The sequence below is a fragment of the Stigmatopora argus genome, chromosome 16 (genome assembly GCF_051989625.1).
Source record: "Stigmatopora argus isolate UIUO_Sarg chromosome 16, RoL_Sarg_1.0, whole genome shotgun sequence".
NCBI classification, from domain to species: Eukaryota; Metazoa; Chordata; class Actinopteri; order Syngnathiformes; family Syngnathidae; genus Stigmatopora; species Stigmatopora argus.
Genome location: NC_135402.1, coordinates 8,019,012 through 8,040,752, shown reverse-complemented (window position 1 = coordinate 8,040,752; position 21,741 = coordinate 8,019,012). Strand labels below are relative to the sequence as shown.

General features: G+C 37.8%; 2 protein-coding genes across 8 annotated transcripts in view; both read left to right on the top strand.

Moving 5' to 3' along the window:
* rgs3a (regulator of G protein signaling 3a) overlaps nucleotides 1-14,350 on the top strand; it is a 94,633-nt gene extending 80,283 nt beyond the window's left edge. For 6 of the 7 annotated variants that reach the window (XM_077623479.1, XM_077623480.1, XM_077623478.1 and 3 more), the window contains 4 exons: nucleotides 6,334-6,435; nucleotides 8,173-8,234; nucleotides 10,388-10,554; nucleotides 11,004-14,350. In XM_077623479.1, coding sequence (XP_077479605.1) covers nucleotides 6,334-6,435; nucleotides 8,173-8,234; nucleotides 10,388-10,554; nucleotides 11,004-11,204 — 532 coding nt within the window. In that variant the 3' untranslated portion in view covers nucleotides 11,205-14,350. Of the gene's footprint in view, nucleotides 1-5,983; nucleotides 6,206-6,333; nucleotides 6,436-8,172; nucleotides 8,235-10,387; nucleotides 10,555-11,003 lie in introns of those variants that run through there. The other variant, XM_077623484.1, reaches the window with a different exon arrangement.
* Nucleotides 14,351-17,854: 3,504 nt separating this feature from the next.
* The window catches only part of znf618 (zinc finger protein 618), a 34,542-nt gene continuing 30,655 nt past the window's right edge, over nucleotides 17,855-21,741 (top strand). Inside the window, exon 1 of the mRNA XM_077622965.1 lies at nucleotides 17,855-17,942. The gene's annotated coding sequence lies outside the window, so the exon portion shown is untranslated. The remainder of the gene's footprint in view (nucleotides 17,943-21,741) is intronic.

Below are 21,741 nucleotides of genomic sequence, written 5' to 3'. Positions count from 1 at the left end.
ACTCCTTTTAAATTCCCTTAATTTAGGTGAAAAAGCATTTCTGACCGAAAGCGAAACCACAATTTCACTTGCATTCTAGGCCAGAATTTTCCATGCAGTTTTTAGCTAAGAGAACCAAAAGAAAATCACTCATTGTCTTGGTGATAAAAGTCCAACATGATGGCCTCAATGAAGTGACAAATGATGTGTGAAGATTTTGTCTGATGCCATATGTGTGCCTCACATTTTCAACTTTGTGAGAAACCGCTTGTGTGTGTGCGTATTGACGCTTCGGTGATTCATCAGCTGTTGAATGAGCCTTTTCACACCCCACTTCATCAAGACCCAAACACATTAACACTCAGCCAGGACAATAAAAGCTACTCAGAGTGGCAGCTTTTTCGCTCACTCCTTCTTGTCCACAAACTGTGTTTGCTTAAACAGGAAGATTAAGTGATTAAGATTTCACAATTTTCCCCCCATCACTACCTTAAAGTAGTTTCAGTTTCAGTTTGAGATTACCGCATGGCCTTAGAGATTCACTTTTGATTGGAGTTCTTCGAATTATTGCTATTGTTAGTGTTCCCATGAGAGTAGAGATTTAGCTTGAATTAGAACTCTGTGGTCCAAAGATAGGAGAAAAATTCATTGGCAGTGGCTCCCTAGCCGGTAACCGGTCAAATAGTCCCAGGGGCTATTTAGCCGGTAACCGGTCAAATAGCCTATTTGGCCCCATATGGCTATTTAGCCGGTAAGAATTCTGTGTGGGGTAAATAGTAAGAAACTACGGCTACGGAGCCACTGCCTAAATAATAGTCATTAAATCCCCTATTCACCTAATGTTAAAATCTATCAATTGGCAATAACACATCAAATTTCAATAAGATTGGTTGAATGGTTTAGAAAATCCCCGATTCACTCAATGTTAAATAATAGGTTACCGGCTAAATAGCCTCTGGGGCAATTTGACCGGTTACCGGATAAGGAGCCACTGCCAAATTCATTGGCTTCCATTGAGACCAATAGACATCCATCCATTTGAAGTGGGAGGTTTGGCAGCAAACCAACCTCCCACTTCAAATGGATTAGACACCTACTAGTAATATGTTCACAGGAAAAGGATGAAAACAGCCACATCATCTGATATATTATATCTCTGTCAACATCACCCGAGTTAAAAATACTCCAAAAATCTCTGCGTCACTTCATAAATTTCTGTGTATTTTTATACACAATATCATCATGCCTATTAATATTTTTCTAGGAATTTGCATCACCGTGCGCCAGCAACTTAACGAATTACATCTCATGCTTACAATGATTTGCTTGTCCCTTGCCGAATCGCCATTTTTAATCTTTGTGTCATATTTCCAGGCATTTTCTATCAATTCGGTTTCTCTGCAACTCAGGGTGGGCACATTGTGTCGCAGCCACTGTATATATGTAGACATATCTAATAAACTCAAAGCCCGGAGGAAATGAAATCTTAATACGCATCTTGTTTACAAATAGAAACAGGAAGTGAATCGATGCTGAGGCACGTGCAAATGGTGTGGGTGGCTGGGCCAGGGGCCTCGTCTGCATGCTTTATTGCCTGTGAGAGGCCAATTACATGTGACAGTACATCACAGTACACGTGGTTATAATGCAGACTCCCATTGGAGGTTTGTGTATTTCATCCTTTGTATGAAGCCGTCAAGTGTGAAGTCGTGAGTTGATCTCTTCTAATCCCGACTATTTTGAGACAAAGAAGTAGGATGCGGTTGATGGTCTCCTGCCGTTCCCATTTAACAAGCTGTGTTGATGTTGTTAGGTTATCACATGCTTCTCATTGGCTCACAAATGCACAGCATTGATCTTGATAATGTCATTGTGGCCGTTGGCAGAGGAGTGCACAGTTTGTCGCTCTGCACAATGTGAAGTAGAAATGTGCATTTTCAGCAACTGAAAGGGTTGCGGGGGTGCTGGAGCCTATCTCAGCTAACTTCGAGTAAAAGACAAACTACACCCAAGACTGATCGCCAGCAGCAAAGTCAGGCGGGTGAACCACTACACGTGGGGGCCCAAAACTGGTCCTCAGGGCCTGCTATGAGTCATGGTTTTGGTTCAAACAAACCAATGTTTTTGCTAAAAGAAGCATCAAATGACTGCAATCAAATGATTACACTTGTAAGACACCAGATTGGTGGAATATGTTGGCTTGGTTTGAATGAAATCCTGCACTCTCCCTTTGTGGAATAGCTTGAAGATCATTTTGGGTTCACTTCTTTTACATTTCGGCTCATTTCCCCTTAATTTTGGCGCTAAGTGAGTAACTATCATCACTTGCATTCATAATTTAATACAAGTTTCATTCAATTTGGCAAGGTCATTTTTTCTAAAGCATTGGTTAAAGAACTTTTCGCACAGTTCACCATTTGAGAAAGTCCAACTAACTAGTAACGGATAAAACTCTTACTCAACCTTTTATGAAAACACTAGTGATTTCTTTCCAACAAACTCAGATATGATTCCATTGTATTCACACACACTGAGCAAAGTCGTGCAGGCTTGATGGAAGGAATTTATCTTCTGGATGGTGCAAAGGTCCGCCTCCTCCAGACGCAGGCCGCTATAAATGCTCCTGCCGGAGCCTCATAAGGGTTAGAAGAGGAATGTTGTACCAAATAAACTGGCGCGCTCAAGACACAAGTTTACATGCCGTAAAACTTAACAGATTTGCACCCATGTTCCACTTGATGCTTAATATCTCTGAGAAGTACCTGGAAAGGTAAGAGCAAGGAATGTAAGCTGTGTGTGTATGTGTTGAGGCATCCTGCAGGAATTCAAAACCCGGTGAGAAGCTATGTGACCCCGCCGTGGATCTCATTTGACCGTCTCAGCCAGGGGGGGCAGGAGAATTCCCTATTGAGGCCCAAGTGCCATTTCCAGTTATTTAGCTGATTAAAGTGCTTTGACTTGAAACTGGAGACCTTTTTATTAATATCGTCGTACCAACCTGGATTTGAAGAATAGGGCACGCGCGTGAGGAGGCTCAGGAAATGAAATGCCTCCTTCTCTATGTCAATGGAAGGAAAGGCGTGTGGCACGTGGCTGTGCTGGGATATTTATGGATACAATTAAGGACACTTCCCCTTTTCACCGTTCTTCTAGGAATATTGCAGTGACCTTCTTTGTGTCGTGATTAGATTTCCATTGCCTCCGTTTACACTTTTTGCAGGGTTTCTTTTACTGATTTTTGCCAGCGGGGCTTAACTCATTGGCTGCTATTGACGGTGAGAGATGGGCTGCCCTCCCAGTACTCCCAGTTCCGTGAATCGGATGTTTACCAGTGATGAATTCATTTTTGCGTCACAGCAGATGAATGCTGTGCTGTTTATCATCGTCAATGACTCTGGAAGAGTTATTTTTATTTAAGATTATATGATGTATATATAAGAACTATACAAAACGGTAGGAAAATTGAAATGTCCTGATATATCTAGATAAAAACCTAAACCGTGCAGTAATTCATTGTCTCTTGAGGTAATATAGATGAATAGTTCATTAATATGACCGTATTTAAGTGAGCTATTTACCTTTTAATTCAGTATTATACAGAATGCGATTATTTGCTGTTAATCTCAGTTGATTATTTTTACAGTGCATTAACTCATTGTCATTTGATTTAATATAATTAGTGTTTCAGTAATATCACAAGTTCATTTCTCATAAAAGTGTGCTAAATACTTTGGAATTTTTTATTATACAGGATGGTGTTAATTTCTATTAATCTCACAATCTCATTCTTTCAACTACGCATTTACTCATTGTCTTTTGATTTAATATAGATTAATATTTCATTTTTACGACGGTACATTTAGAATAAAACTGCTCAATACTTTTGAATTCCTCATCATGCAGAATGTGATTAATCTCCATTAATCTTACATTTTATTGCTTTAACTGCAAATTGAGTCACTGTCTCGTGAATTAATATTTCTGGCTATATGCTAGTACATTTAAACTAAAACTGTGCGAAATATTTTCAAATTAATTGCAGCTATATCGCAATTCCTCTTACGTTATAATTATTTTAATGTTACATTGGCTCATCGTCACACAATGACAGCCAATAGACGTCTAATCCATTTGAACATTGGAGAATTTATTCCTCAAAAATTTTGTTCTAATATGATTTTCTTTAACTCCGTGACTACCAGTGACAGCAATTGACGTCCAATCTATTTGAAGTGGGAGTCTGACAGCGAAGCAACATGACAGGTGTTGTATAAACACACAAACATAGTTCAGTAGTTGTGTAAACAAGACCAAAACAATGGAAAGTTTTAATCTGGTTTAAGTCCGAAACCGTGTCCTGTAAACAAAGGCACTGCGGCATTCCTCTTTTTCGACCTCACCTTGGTGCCACGCCGTCATCTGCGGCATGTCTGTAGCCTCTCCCGGGGAGTGCAACCTATTTTGCACACTGCCATTAGCGCAACTAATATGAGGAGGGAATACAGTGAGCCCCAGGCTTCAGATAATTATAAAAGTTCGACCATAAACCTTGCGGTCCGGTATCACGACACGCACGGCCCCGTAAAAATTGCAAACAGATGTCCAATCCATTTGAACTTGCAGGGTGGCAGCGAATTAACTGTTGTTCAATTTCTGGTGACCTTTGTTAGTGCAATCATATATTGTAACCAGTTATAATATTTAAGTATCCATACTTTTGGCAATCCTATTTTACCATTTTGACCAGGGGTCTCCAAGCCCTGTCCTCAAGGGCCACTGTGGAACCTGTTTTTTTTTCCTGATTACAACCGATCCAGAAGTTTTTAATAATTTTAATTAACAATCCATTGATTGCAATTGTGTGACTTCAGATTGTTTTTCTGGTTAGAATGAAATTTTAAATGAGCTTTTGTAGTATAGTTTGGAGACCCCTGATTGAATGCAAGTATGCATTTCTCAATGCAACGCATCAATTAGTGCAGGTGTGTCCTGTTTGGAGTTTGTTTTCCCCCTCCCTGCGTAGGTTTTCTCCTGGTACTCCCACATTCCAGGGACATGTATGCAGGTCTGATTTAACACTCCAAATTGCCCATAGGTATGAATTGGTGAGTTGTTCTTTGTCTCATGGTGCTCTATGATTGGTTTACATTGCCTACTGCTTGGCTAGGATAGACTCCAGCACCCCTGGGAGTCTTGCAACGATAAGCGGTACAAAAAAAGGAAGGAATAAATAATATTACCCACAAATGAATTTCTATTTGAACAAAATCTCATTTTTTATATTGCACTCACATACCTGTCAACCTCTGCCGATAACTGCCCTTATAAATGATTATGATTCCCCTTACAAACCCCCAAAAAACCTTACAAACACCGTACGACGTACGGTGTTTGTAAGGTTTTTTGGGGGTTTGTAAGGGGAATCATAATCATTTATAAGGGCAGTTATCGGCAGAGGTTGACAGGTATGCACTCAATATCAAATGTCGGATTATATCCCATTTTGGAAGGGAATACGTCACTATTTGTAAGATTTAGCTACAGCATCGGGTTGACAGGTATGATTTTACCATAGGAGTCGCCAAGCTTGTCAGAGTAGCGACAGCATCTAAGTGGGACAGAGCTTTTGCCAAAGGTCAATTCTGGATGCGTGAGGGTTTGAAGTTGGGTTGAGGGGGGACAGGTTTTGCTGGCGTAGCGTCCGTGCCGGACTATTAGCAGGCCTGGCAACTCACAGTGGAAATCAAAAGCAGGGACTCAGGAAATGGGTGTTGAGTGAGGTCACATCCCAATTACAGCGCATGTGCTTCAGGTCGGGAAAAGCCAGGACACGCACCCTGGGATTAGGAGAATGTGCACATTTCCGTCGAACGCCTCCGGGAACGTCGTACCTTGTGATGAGCTCCCTTTCTCTCTCGCCGTGACGGAGGTGCGCTTTGAAATTGGGGGGGGGCGGGCGAAGTCAGGGGGTCGCCTCGGCCCCGGGGGTCGCATCCCTCTCAGCGTCCCCTCAGGAGCCAGGAATGAGTCTCTCTCTTCTTCCTCCGACACTTTAGCTCAGTCCCTGCCGAGGAACCTGCCAGGGGCACAGCGACAGCAGAGAAGGGTGGTTTTTCACTCCCCTCCGATAATCTGCCGACATGAGAAACTAGCAGCAAGCGACAACACGCCTTTTCGGAATATCCGGTTTTATCGTTCCCGCGCGAGTGCCCGAAGACTTCAACATGTACGCTGGTCTTTGTTTTCGTTGTCTCCTCGCCACATGTGCGCTTTGGATTTACAACAACGGACGACGGATGGTATTCGGAGAGCTGGTTTTCGGGAGGGTCTGTCATTTTTCTCTTCTTCTCGCAGGGCAAAAGACATGAAGAACCGCTTGGCTTTCCTGAGACGGAGGAATGAATCTCCAGGAAGCAACCCGGCCGGAAAGTTGGACAAAACGATGAAGTCAGTCAAGTAAGTGACCACTTCCTGCCTTTCCGTGTGGGCCACCTAGACTTGATGACCGATCATTGGAGGAGGAGGATTTTTGCATTTGAGTGGGGTTGTACTTTTAACCATTTTTTTTCCATTTACTTTTCCAGTATTTCACAAGCATATTAAAATTTTGCCACTATTCTTTTTTATTTAGAATGAATTAAATAACATTTTAAGGTGCATTTTGGTCATTAAAAAAACTTGCATACCTTAATGAGTAAATTGGTAAAATGTTCATAAAATACTACTAAAAATTCTGAAGAATTTGTGTCGGGATATAACAACTACAACTAGACTAAAACCCTAACTCACTTCCTATTGATTAAGGGTCACTTTCTGTTAATTTGGGGACATTTTTGGGCCACTTCCAGGTCATTTGTGGACACATGTTAATTTAGGTTCAATTTTAGGTCATTTCCTGATTTTTAAGGGAATTTTCAGGTCATTTCTAGTTGGTTTTGGGTTACTTCTTGTTAACTCTTTCAATGCCGTTGACAATAATAGACATCTGATTATGTGGTGTCAATCATTCTTCTCCTGTGATTTGAAATGAGATTGGCACTCATAGACGTCCAATCCACTCGAGCGGGATTTGTTGAATAAACAAATGGCCTGCCTGCCCCCTAGTTCAAATGGATTAAATGTCGGTCGTTGTCAAACGCAGATAGTCAGTTAAAAAGGTCACTTTTAACTTTGAATTTTGAGCTTGTCCTTAGTCCAATTCAATAGAAGTGGAAGCCTCCATACGTGGTAGCCAATCAGTTCATTTTGGGGCATTAATGGTGCACTTCCTATTGATTTTGGGGCTTTTGCGGTGGCACTTTTTGTTGATTCTGGGGTAGTCCCAAGTTCTGTGTACTGTGATTCCTTTATGTTGTATTTTTTTTTGAATAATTTAGTGGCATTCCTGCATCACTTGCTGATCATTTTGTGCCATTTTTTGTTTCATTAAATTCAAATCCAGGTTAGTTCCCGTTGATTTTGTGGTTTTTCCGGGTAACTATCTGTGTATTGTGATCACTTATTTATTTGGGGGGGGTTTCCTGTTCATTTGAGGATACTTTTTTTAAAATTTTAAACTCAATTCCTAATCACTTCCTGTTGATGTGGGTTATTTTGGGTTGATCTCTTGTGTATTCATTTCCATTCCAGAGGATTTTGTGGCAAATCATTGAGAAATGAACTACTTTTAGCCCTCAATAACACTCAAATGTTGATTTTTTTTATTGATAGTAATTGAATGAGTGTCCCACAAAGGGTTCAAATAAAAACAATAGTTCACATTGTTCCAGACGTACGTAACACGTTATTAAATCACCATCACAAGACAGTTTGTCTTTTGAATTCAAAGATAAACGCCTCACTCTCAGGAGATGATGAAAGCATCTAAGGCCACTTTGGGGGTGCTTGCGGGCAATCTCTCCTGGGGGAGGAGCCTTCCCAAACCAAAATATCCTCCCATTGGCTCATCCTAGCCTCTCCCCTTACGCCTCCTCGATTCATATTCATTGGGCTTATAAAAACCTCCCTCCGGCAGTGTCAAGCAGGCAGACTCATGATTCACACAGCTACGGTGGTCATCAATCCGCAAAGGGGGCTGATCGGGAAAGAAGATAGCTGCGTTTTGGCTCCATTCCGGTTCTGGCGAATGGGTCACACCATGAGAAACCTGGCAGAGATGGGCTTACTCAAGAACCGCTCTGCTTTTATCTGCAGGCCCACCCCGGAGGATGCGCTCAAGTGGGGGGATTCGCTTGACAAGCTGCTGGCGCACAAATGTAAGTGCGTTCTTTTTTTTTTTTCTCTTCAATTATCTCTTCAATGCATGCATGTGGAAAGAAAAAAAGATGAAGAATAATATCAACATGAATGCATTGTCTTTAGTGAGCATGTGAGTCCTTTTTTTCCCTGATCGACGCCCAGTACACAGAGATTGACCAATTTACACCATTCCAGTTTTGACATACATACTTTTTTTCCATTTTCTCTTTAACGTTACGTTTTCTTTCTTTTTTTAAATGTTTCTTTTCTTTTTTTTAACTAAAACACCCTTTATTTCTAATGGCAAATTATTATTTTTTTTTACATTTTTGCTATAAAGTCCCACATTTTCAGTGCAATTCACATAAATCACACAAAAACATAAGCTTTTGCAACAATTAAATAAAAAACACTTTATTTTCCACTGGCAAAAATTAAACCAAATGTTTTCCATTTTTGTGTTTTTTTTCAATTATTGTAATTAGTTTTTCATAGTTATCGCAATATTTTTAGTTCTTTCTGTCTTTTACACACTTTTCCACATTTGTTTGTGGTTTTTGACAGTTTTGTGGTGGTTAGATTTTTTTTGCCACCCTCTCATTTTTCTCTGTTTTTAGGTGCATTGGCTGTTTATTGTTAATTTTTCGCAGTTTTTCATGTTTTATTTTTTCATTTTTATTCCCAGTTTTCACATTTTATAACCGTCAATGCCAAAGACATGCATAACTCTCTCCACCAAAGACATCCATGCCCCAAAGACAGGCACCTCAGTCAATTCCAGTGACGGATATATCCATCGTTTCCAATGCGGAATCGGTAAAAAGTTCCTCTTTGGCCACAAAGCAAACAAAAGCTGAGTACGCGGCAGAGTAGGTGACGTAAAGACATCTGTTCCTCATTGCGCGTGTAAATTCCTCCCTTCTACGGAGTGAAGGAAGACCTAACGTTGCTCTCCGATGATCCATGGGAACGGAAAGGTGCGGGCTGGGAGGTGTGCGCAGATCGGGCTTCCTGCCATTCTCTCTCCAAGATGCCGTTTTCCTCAATTCATTAACTCGGCTCTGAAAAGTTCACCAGCTGCATCGGCTCACTTGGTCCAACTTGTTGTAAAACACACTTGTTTTCTATGAGGTGGCTCTTGAGGATCAGTTTAGTGAAAAACTGCTCTTATCCAAAGGACTTTTTAGGCAAATTCCTTTGTGAACCGTCATTTGCGCCTTCGAGGCATAACGTATTGTCGTTAATGGGTTTTCATATACATGGGTGTTATTTTACTAACTACCCCAGTTATATATATTAACATATAATTATATTTATATTTATATATATATAGTTATATATTAACATATAATATTTATTATTTCTTCTTTTTAAGGTTTTTTTTTCTTGTTTTTCTAAAGTTTTTTTAAATGTATAAAATCATAAATAATGTTCACATTCAGTTTTATTTTCTTTATTATTTTCTTTAACGTTTTTGTAATAAAAAAAAAAACTTTAGGTGTTGTTCTTTTCAATTTTATTCATTTTTAAATAATTTAACATTTATTTTTAAATATGTTTACATAAGGTTTATAAATTAATTGAGTTTTTGATATCATATTTATCATTTCTTTTTTTTAAAGGTTTTTTTCTTGTTTTTGTAAAGTTTTTCAGAATGTATAAAATCATAAATAATGTTCACATTTAGTTTTTCTTTATTTTTTTAACGTTTTTGTCATTAAAAAAACTTTGGGGGTTGTTCTTTTCTCTTTTATTCATTCTTTAATTTTTTTAAATTTATTTTTAAATATGTTTACATAAGGTTTATAAATTAATTGAGTTTTTTTTATTTTGCCTGTTTTTGTAATTTAAAAAAAGGTGGTTCTTTTCTATTTTATTTATTTTAAAAATGTCTCAAATAAAATAGACTGTAAATGGCAATTTATAGAGCAATGTTTACTAACTTATTGGCATCGCTAGATTTCCAATCTGTTTGAGCTAGGAGGTTAGAATTTGTTCATTCTCTGCCATACCTCCCATATCAAACAGATTGGACTCCGCAAAATTGGACGTCAGCGTTCAAAACATTCCGTAAACTATAACGAATGAGGTTGCCATGGTACCCCAGTCAACGATTCCGTGTGTTTGGACTCATCATCCTTAGAATGTGGCTCTCTCTGCTCTCCTTTAGATGGCTTGGCAGCTTTCCGAGCATTCTTGCGCACCGAGTTCAGCGAAGAAAATCTGGAATTTTGGCTGGCGTGCGAAGAATACAAGAAGATCAAGTTGCAGTCCAAGATGGCCTCCAAGGCCAAAAAGATCTTTGCAGAATATATTGCTATCCAGTCGTGTAAAGAGGTAAGCTTAAGATTAAAGTATAAACATGCGATTGACTATTTTTGCTCCTTTTAAAAAACTTAAATATCAGTATTTTGGTTTATTTTGGGTCACTTGTTGATTTTGAGTTCTTTCTGGGTAACTTGTTGTGTATTTTGGTCAGTTACAATAGATCTTGGCATTTCTGAGTCAATTTTGTTTCGCTTATTATTGATTTGGGGTCACTTCGTTTTTACCAAAATTCAATTCCAGTTCATTTCTGTTTGATTTTAAGACAATTGCAGGTCTTTTCCTCTTAATTTTGGGTCACATTGTTTTGATTTGGTGTCATTTCTGGGTCAAATCTTGTGTATTTTGGTCACTTACTGTGGATTTTTGGCATTGATTGGTCAAGTCCCTTTTGTTCATCACTTTGTATGCTTTAAATACCCCATAAATGGTTATTTTTCTTCTTTTTTTCACGGATTCAGGTGAACCTGGACTCGTACACTCGGGATCACACGAAGGAAAACCTGCAGAATGTGACGCGTTCCTGCTTTGAGCTCGCACAGAGGCGGATATACGGACTGATGGAGAAAGACTCATACCCTCGCTTCCTCCGCTCCGAACTCTACTTGGACTTGATCAACCAAAAAAAGGCGAGCTCCACTTCGACGTCGTCTTCGTCATAAGAGGCAAAAACGATCGTCCCGGAAGGAACGCGCATGTTTGAGACGGCAATTTTTTTCCTTTTTTTTTTGCATTTGTTTTTTTGGGACATTTTGTCTGTCATCCCGTGCGCTATAACTTCTCGTTTGTTTTCGATGGTAGCGGGAACGCTAACGGCACTGCGAAGGAACGTTTACGCAACAAATTCCTCAACAAATTACGAAGAAAAAATTGTCGGATCACTGTTTTTGTAAGAAATGTTTGGGTCCAGTTGTACTGGAAAGTAGGAGGGTTTTTTTTGCAGACATGAAGACAGTCCGGTACTGTTTGTCATGCTGTTTATTTTCTTCTATCGTAATCCTTTCATTTCCTCTACGACAGGGGTGTCAAACTGGTGACTCAGGGGCTAGTTTCGGCCCGCGAAAGTCATGTTTTCCGCTAAAATAAAATTGACGTTACGTTTCTGTAGTAAAAAAGACAGTCGTTTTTTTAAATTTAGAAAATAAAAGAGGAAAATAAATACATCAATACATTTGTAAAAAGAGAATATTTACATTTTCGCTTTTTTCAGAATTAAAAAAACAGTTTAAAATCAATTTTAAAAAGAATAGTTTTTGTGCTTCCATCGGGAAAAAAATAGAGGCACAAAAAACGCTTTGGACCATTTTTAGTGGTACATCGATACCATTTTTTGGTTCCCGATACTGATTCTCACACGTGGTTATTTGGTTTCGGCCAATGCCAATACTGTACCGACAGTAATGATAAACTAATTTCTATTTAAAGCAAAAGAATGAAAAAATACCTTTAACGGCTCCTACCAAAATGGCCTATTAAAAGTAAACCACAGGATTAGACATCTATCCTCATCTCGGTCAAGTAGGGCGACTAGTAAATCTAGATCTGGAAATGCGTGACCCGATGTTTCGTCGAAAGACGTTTGGTCCCCGGACGTTTGGTCCCCGGACGTTTGGTCGACCGCACGTTTGGTAGAACGGATGTTTGGTCACCAGGTTGTTACTGTTGAAACCAGCTCTCAAAATTATAATCATGAGAGAGAGAGTGAGTTTAATATCTAAATATCTAATATCAAAATATCAACAGTAAACTCTCTGTCATAATTTGGCAGCGAGCGAACCCGGCGACCAAACGTCCGTTCTACCAAACGTCCGGTCGACCAAACGTCCGGGGACCAAACGTCTTTCGACGAAACGTCCGAGTACCCTGGAAATGTATGTATTGCGCACCATTGGTACGTTATTTTTTTAGTGATTCCCGATACTTTTAGTGCCATATCGGTACTGATACTAGGCGCAACACTAATTCCGAGGTTCACAATGTCTCAAAACTATTGAAAAATGTGGTTACATGGTCATCCGCTAATTGTTTAGTCAAATAATCACAACGGTTCCAAGTTTACCTCCCATAGATGGCGCTAGACATGCAAACCCTTTTGACTGGGAGGGGCAAATTTGTTCAACCGCCCCTCCCAGTCAGAACGGATCGGCAGCCAGATGTTTGACACCCCTGCTCAACAACGTCCATTCCCAAACAGTTGGTACGACAACCGCCGACACTTCCTCGCCATACGGAAGGAAACTGTAGCTCTGTTCCACGATCGTCCAGGCTTCACCTTCAGACTGTGACAAAAAAACGACAAAGAATGCGCACGAGCGGACGTATTTAAGACTTGAAAAATCGTATCAACGGCAAGAACAAAAGGACTCAATGAGAGGAGAAGCCAAAATTTTCATTCAAATGCAAACGTAGCTGATGAACGAGGATTTCTCAGGACATGATTTCACGTTTTCATAATTTTTTTGCGGTTTCTTGGCTTCCCAACTTGCACTCCTTTACTTATATTGAGCAATACACGACAAGTCGCTTGGAAAAAAAACCTTCACTTAGCCTATTTATTTAGAGTAATGGATTAACTGGTTGGACATCAAAAAAAAAAAGAAAAAAGAGAAAAAGCACTCGGCTCAAAGCTTTCCTCCTAACCACCAAACTGGTCCAGTGCTGTTCTGAATTTAAGTGCAATATTTTTATTTTTCATATTATTATTGTTAATGTTATTATTTGTTCATTTATTTAGATTTTCATCTGTTAGCGAAGAAATATTAGAGCTTTAAGTTTGACCTGCGGCGAGTTCTATGGATTTAACCCCTTGTTGCCTGGGTTTACATTTAACTCATGAAATATTTGGAGGAATACATGAGTACATCAAATTGCATTGATAAGAAAAATAAGTTAAATTGGAAAAAAAATACAGCTGAAAATGATAAAATCTTAAATAAATAAAAAATGATGAAAAAGAAGTAGAGAAAATGAAGTAAAAATACTGATTGAATAAAAAATAATCCATTCAAAAAAAATTAATAATGTTTTCAAGGTAAATCTTCAAATTTAATTGTTATATTTAAAAAAATATATTTTTTAAATTTTTAATAAGAAGTTATTAATTTTGTAGCAAGGGAAATGTATTTCTAGAGCCCATTTCAACATAAGCTTATTCAAACAAAAATAAAAGGATATTTAAATGTGTCACTAAGTTAGAAAAACAGCTCATAACAAACAAATTAAACCAGGACATGAATATATCTATATTCTATTTTTAATTATTTTTTATGAGGATTTTCTATGGCTTGTATTATTTCCAATCTAATTTTCTCTTATATTTGCTGCAAATTTCATGTACACATGCATTCCTCAATATAATCTATATCTTAAAAGTCAATTCAGGCATAAAGGGGTTTTAATTAAAGCAAGTAATGTTTGTTTGTTTGTTCCGGCAGCGGGCCGCCGGGAACTTTATGGTTGTACATATTCTGTAAGAAAAGTATGTGATAAAAGAAGCAAAAAATTCAAGTGACAAGAGTCTCCCACTGGTTGTGAAGTTGGGATTCAGCTGTATTTATGTAAATAGAAGAGACTCCAAAACTATAAGACGACCTGTAAAGTTGATGAATAACAAAATGGATGGCGAGCAAGAGCAGGGCACAATTGCTGGGTCATACATATTAACACTGCTTATAAGGAGTTTTCTGAATGCATTGGATTATTTTCACTGTTTACAAGTCAAAATGCATTTCCCTTAATAGCAAGTGAAAACGTTAGAATGCATCTGGTGTCAATGCTAATGATAAATAAAAGAATCAGCTGAACAAAACCACCTGTGTATGTATTTCCTGCAATAGTTTTTCTTGGTTTTTAATTTATAATATCACAAAAATAAAAACAACAGTCTAACACTGGTACATATACTAGTACAATACTATTAAACTGTATGAGAGGTTTTCTCAAGTGGTGCAGACCATTAGCCTTAAATCCATCATATATATATATATATATATATATATATATATATATATATATATATATATACATATATATATATATTTGTATGTATATATATATATATATATATATATATATATTTGTATATATACATATATATATATATATATATATATATATATATATATATATATATATATATGCAAAAGTTTTTGGGCCCAAAAAAAAAGCACCCACCAAAAATTGAAGAAACAAATTATCGCCCTATTACAACATTTGGAAAGACCTAATTTTCTCTTTATGATGGTTTTCAATTTTTGGTTAGTTGGGGGATTTTTTTTACATATTTTTCTCTTTTGTAGTTTTGTGTTTTTATCCTGTCATTCAGGCCTTTGTGGGTGTTCAGTTTTTCGCAATTGTCGCAGTTTTTTTGTGTTTTTCACATTTGGTTTAATCATCCACGTTTTTCACAGCTTTTGCAAATGCACACGTTTTGCTTTTTTTCACCGGTTTTCTTCAGGTTTTTTAGCTGGGATAGGCTCCAGCACCCTTCGTGATCCTTGCTAGGATAAGCGGTTCAGAAAAAGAAAGAATTAATGAATGGATTGGATGCCCATTGCTGTCAACAGTAGCCAGCAATCATTCAAAAAAACATATTTCACAATAGGGAGGTTGTTAATGTGTTTTTTTAAGTGGAACTCAAAACTTCCCTGTTTGGTCCGAACCAAACCTAAAAAATTTTTGGGTGCTAATCTTTTAAGATGGTGTGAATAAAAAAACAGAGAACTCCGAAAATCACACACCAATTTGCACAAAACAGGCTTCTGGAGCCGATGCCATAATTTGACAAAATTATAGTGTGGTCAAATTTACAATCTATATGTAAAAGTAAATCTTGTTGCTCTATCACCGTTGATGTGTTTTTGAATGTTATTTCACTTTATTATTACAAGAGAGCAGTTTAGGAAAAGAGAAGAATGAGTGCAAAGAGTTTGCGTTGTGTTTTGGTGAGTGTTTTTCTTCAAATGAGGGGGTGGGTAAGTCTGAGGCAGTGTTGCTGGTTGTAATCTCCTTTGGCGCTTGCCATCTGTTTTCACAGAATCTTTCTTTCTGCCTTGTTTGCTTCTTCTCTGGTCGCCATTCTTTGAAAATATTTTTCTTGTAATTCCCATCTCTGTTTCCAGATTCTCTGTAAGCATCCTTTGTCCACATTTCCTTCCTGCCACTTACAGTATCTGAGACCGTTTTGGAAATCCATCTGTCAGACGTTGTTTCTTTGGCCACAGTCTTTTTTCCCAAATATGGCCGCATTGGGATTCCTCGGATGTCTCTTATCTTACAACGGTCGTTGTTCTGTGCCATGACTTTGACGGTTCCTATCTCTATTCACAGCCGTTTTAAAATGTTGTGTAACATTTTATTGTGTTTATCCGTCTAGGAAATCCTATTTTTTTTGTCCTTGCTCTTTTATTCACAACAACCTTGACGGAGACCTTGCTGTAAAAGAAAAAAATCCTTTGATGATTTATTTTATTAACTCATTAGCTGCCAATGATGGTGTTATTTTTTCAATAACGATTTTAAAAAAATAAAATTTAAAAAAGCATTTTTCTTAACTGTTTGATGTTGACAGAGATGGACTTGCAATCCATTTGTGTGGTTTAAAAAAACATCTGTTTTTTCACTATTTTTAAAAATTATTTATAAAATAAAATAACTCATTGGCTGTCATTGATGGGAGTAAAAATCATTTCAATTTCAAGTTGACTTAAAAAATATATTTTCTATTTGAGTGTTTATTTTTTTTGTTTTTAATCTATTTTAAATCATAAAATAAATTTACTCATTGACTGTTCAAACTGTCCATTCCATTTTGTATGTATTTTTAATTCTTAATGTTGTTTTTAATTTTAAATCCACTTTTAAAAAAACTTGCCTTTGACAGTCATTGCAATTTCTTTTTGTAAGATAAGAATTTGATTTATTATTATTTTTGGGTAATTTTCTTTTAATTTTTGCTTAAGTTCAACAACTGAAGAAATAAACTGATTGGTTGCCATTGACAGCACTTGATGTCCATTCCATCACCAGCAAATTTTATTTGACCTTTTCTTTCCCAGCATTCCAAGAAACCAGACGAGTTTCCTCCATCTCCCATCCAAGAAAGGTATTCAACTCGATAAAGAGTAAATTTCCCTTTCTATCAAGTCGGCCTTACCTCACATTGATGCATTTTCATTGAGTCAATAGTCCATCTATCAACTTGGATAAATAAAATGATGCCAAAGTTCTTCAGTCAGGCGCAACGGAGAAAAATTAATTTTGGCTGGACTTGGCCGAGGGAGCCGTAACAAGGCTGACCTCAGATTTATCGTGGAATATTTTCAACTTGGCCCACTTGACTGGGAAAGCCACGCCAATATTTAGCTGAGTTTCCACAGCCGGCGCGAGCGTCTGGAAGGAAAGCGGATGTCGGCGCGTGTCAGGGGAGCCTTTGACTTTGGCATTGCTCTGGTCGCGAGTTCCCAGATAACAAAAAAACATGTTGCATTTTGACATCTAACCCAGAGACACAGGAACAAGCAACCAGAGGCTTTTGTGCTCTTTTTACAATCATCCAACTCTATTTTTAGCTCAGACATGGAGAGGCAAAAGAGGTGAGGGGTCAGACTAAGTTTTCCTCTAAAAAACAAACACTTTAAATGATGAATGTTGTAAATGCTAAGCTTTACAAATCCACTCTTTTAATAGGATTGCAATCAACTGACTTCATCAGTCCCAGAAGTCCTAAAGAAAGCGTTTTGTCGACTAATCTCGAGTTAGAATTCGGTCAACCCGTCTCTAAATGCTTAATTGGCTATTGAAATAAATGATTCATACTCTAATTAAATTGTCAGTTAATCGTTGCAGCCTTAGTTTACTAATGAAAAGTTGCTTGATTTGCTCCTCGTAAAAAAACATTTTAGATTGCAAAGACTGATTTCCCACTCTAAATTTTGTGTATTTGGAAGAAAATCCCTGTGTAATACTTCATAATTCCACTTTTTCCACTTCTTATTAAGGTAGATTTCACTTGTTTTCAAACTCGCTTTCAAAATTGTTGGCTCTATTATTCAAACGGTAATTTACTATGTTGCTTTCATTTGTGTTTTTTTGTTCAAGAAGTCTCTAGTGAGTGGATACACCGTTTAGATATCAAAGCTAACAGCCTTGGTAGAAGAAATTTATTTTTGTGCATTTAGTCCAACACTTTTTGTCAGTTCCTTTCTTTGTCAATTTAGCCACCACAGGTGTTCGCCATTTAGACTCCTGGTCTCACCCTATCATAGGTCTGCAGTAGTGAGCAGGTGTCTTCAATCATCATAACCACCACTACCAAACACACCCTGGGAATCAGATTTGTGTCATTAAAAAAAGGATAGCTTGTCTGCCTCAAGGTCCTGGGCTCAAGGGTTCGATATCAGGTAGGTCCTCACTGTGGGGAGTTTGTATGTTCTCTCTGGGCTTGTGTGGGTTTTCTCTGGGTACTCCGGTTTTCTCCCACATCCCGAAAACATGTTGGGTAGGAACACTCTAAATTGCCCCTAGGTATGAGTGTGATCTTGAATGGTTGTCCGTTTTTTTGTTCCCTGCTATTGGCTGGCCAACCATTCACAAGTCAGCTGGGATAGGCTCCAGCACCCCCACGACCCTTATGAGCACATGTGTCAGAGTGGCGGCCGGGGGGCCAAATCTGGCCCGCTGCATCATTTTGTGCGGCCCGGGAAAGTAAATCGTGAGTTTCTGTTTTAGGATCAAATTAAAATGAAGAGTATAGATGTATATTACATTTCCTGCTTTTCCCCCTTTAAATGAATAATCGTAATTTTTTAATCATTTTTTTCTGTTTTTAGTTCAAAAATCATTTTGTAAAATCTAAAAATATATTTTAAAAAGCTAAAATAAACATTGTTTTAGATCTATAAAAAAACTGAATATTCAGGGATTTTAATCCAGTTCTTTTAATCCATTTATAAAAAAAATCTAAATATTATATCTAAAATGGTCCGGCCCACGTGAAATCAAGTTGACGTTAAAGCGGCCAGCGAACAAACCCGAGTCTGACACCCTTGCTTATGAGGGTAAGCGGTTCAGAAAATGGAACAATGAAAAACAACAACAAAAAAATGACTTTAAGCAAATTAAAACAACAACAAAAATTGTCTTTAAGCAAATTACTGTAGCTCAAGTAAACATTAATTCATTCATCTTCCCGGCGTGCATCCTCAAGGTTTGCAGGGGTGCTGGAACCTATCCCAGCCAAGTATGGGTGGCAGGACACCCTCAATTGTGTGCCAGCCAATCGCAGTTGTAAACATTGAGTTGAGTTTGACCTTTCAGATGACTTTGTGTTCTTCATTATTTTGCTTAGTCTTATTTTTTGGGTGGAAACTTGCAAAAAATAGTTTGAATCTCTCTCAGGCAAGTCAGAGCAGAGTTTAAATATAAATATCAAAATTGAATGCAGCCAGAATCCACACTCGTGCGGAAGAGCCTACCAACTAAAAAAGCTTGAAACGTGAAATCTAACCTGGCATCCAGTTTAAAAATAACACTTTACCACCATTTTAAATGATGTAGAGACAATCATATAGGAAAGACCATCAAAAACTGATGTGGGATTCTTTTCTTTACTGGCTAATTATCCGAAAGATCTCGGATGAGTCGTTAGCAGCTTGTGCCATCAAGCTGCGTAACGTGCCATCTCAAGGGAGGAAGCGGATCAGCGGAAATGAATCAAGCGTTTGATGCTGTCGTACATTACAAATGTGTGACTCAGAAGCTGCTACATCTCGGATAAAACTACTGTGCTCATTATGTTGCCAGTGCAAAAGAATGCACAACTGTTCAGCAAAAAAAATGATGGAACTCAGTTAGATAGTTTAAAACAAATTCAGGGTCTGCTGTTCACAACACTAGACGTCCATTCCATTTGATGTGGAAGGGTGGCAGCAAAGGAACTTTACTAATGTAAACGTCATTAAAATGAACAACTAGATGCCACATAACGGCACTGAAAGAGTTACCCTGAATTTGAGAAACTTACCTTTAAGAGAAAATTCCAGTAATTGAGGTATCTATATCAAGGGTGTCAAACTGCTGGCCTCGGGGCCCAGATATGACCTGCTGCATCATTTTTTTGGGCCCGCTAAAGTAAATCACTGGCGTTGACTTTTTTGTAAAGAGTAAAATCTATGTAGAATTTCCAGAATATTGCAGATTTTTTTTGCAGTTTTATCAAAATAAATAAAAATAAGAGGATATTTACAGTTTATTCCTTAATTTTATTAATTAAATCACCAAATAAAAATGTTTAAATTTCCCCCCACGCCTTTTTGTTTGAAAATGTAAATACTGTTGATAAAATATGCAAATTAACCAATATATATATATAAAGAGAATATTTACATTTTCATTTTGTAAATAACAAACTTAAATTAAAAAAAGAATATTTACTGTATATATTTGAGGATTGGCAAAAGACGACAAGTGCAAATTAAGCATTGTCCTAAGTGGACCGACTGGAAAGAATCATCATTACTTTATAAGTGGCCCTCTGTTTATAAAATGTGTCTGAGATGGCCCTTTTCAAAAGACGGATTAGTTTCATCTGCAGGTGTTTTCACGCAGCTCTTTGATGGATCCTCTTTTTCCGTTTCCCCTTCACGGCCTCGCCATTACGCAACCGTTCAAACGCCAACCGGACAGACTTGGCCTTTCTCCTGTTTTCCATTCGGTCACAAATCTTTCCTCGGCCTAGTATAACATATCCTATTGTAAAGTGTTGGAAGAACAGGGCCTGAGGTTTTAACAAGCATTACAAAAATGACGATCATAAGAGAACTGCATTGAAAACGTGTTTTTTCACCTCAAAGTATTTTTTTGCCCGGGAGTCAGAATTGAAACTTTGTTTTGAATATATTAAAAGTCGCAGGAAAAGCAATGTGGATAAGATAAAACTGCCAAGAGCATCAATATCCGGAGCCAATGAAAACTAGTTTTATGTTCCTGATCTAGTTTGCTCTAAAAATGGTGTATTGCGCAGCCAATGTACTTCAAATAATGATTGATAATATTCAACGTTCATCCATATTTCATACCCGAACTCAAAAAGCATATTTAGTCAGTCAGTTTAGTCAGTTTACAAATGACCATCTTGGCTTTCAAATGTACTTTCCCCAAAGCGTTTGTTGAAAAGTCACTATTGGCTATATTTAGCAGTTGGTATGCATGTACCAGAGAACCTCAACTGAAAGAATGGAAAATGCACTCTTTCTATTATAAAACACCATTATATAATTTCAGAAGGCGGTTCCAGGATATGGAATTGAAACTACCTAAATATAGCTTTAGATGATGAAGAATTCTGTATCAAGTACAAGTTAAACTAAGGCCAATGACAGTACAAAAGTATTTAAAAAGGGCTTCAGGGAACTGTTGAGTTGGCATCGTTGGCGTCTGACACGTGTTTTTTTCTTGCTATTTGTCATCTAATTCAGAAGGATTTCTTTTAAGAAGACAAAATTCTCAGATGTGATTGCAATACTTCGAACTGGTGTTGCGCTAATACCATTTTCAGCCGATATTGTCCCTAAACCAAGTTTTCTGAGAAAAAAAAGATTTAAGTGTTTTTATTTTTATTACTAAATAACTGCCTACACACTGGCCACCCAAAAATATGAAGTGGAATTATCTGGCGTTTCAGAAAACTATTAATTATGGTCAGAAATCGTGAAAATTTGCTACAGACATGCTTTCTGACACGCTCTCAAGTACGTTAGTGTTTTGAGAGCGGGACCAAGGACGCAAACAGCCTCTCCTTTTCAATGTACAAATGTCAAGAGCCGAGTGCAGACGCAAATCGAACAGTGGCAGATATCCGGCTCTCACCCACTTTGGTGTTACCTAATACTACAACGCTTAATGTCAGCCTGTGCTCAGTGTTTTTTATTCTTTGTGGAGAAGGAATCAAGAAGATTGCTTCCCTGGCCTCACCAGAGCAAATTATAGTCTTTTATTATGGAGTATATACATACGTACATGAGTGGCAAATTGTGAAATAATATTTGACCCGGTCATATTTGAGATTTGGTGTAGTTTCCCCTTTCTATTTTGGGTGTTTTATTTCACGCAATTTCCCTCTCGGTCAGTGACTCAGTCCTGCCATTCCTTGTGGCCAATGACTTTCCATTAGTCTCCTAGCAACCCGGTTTCGATCACTTT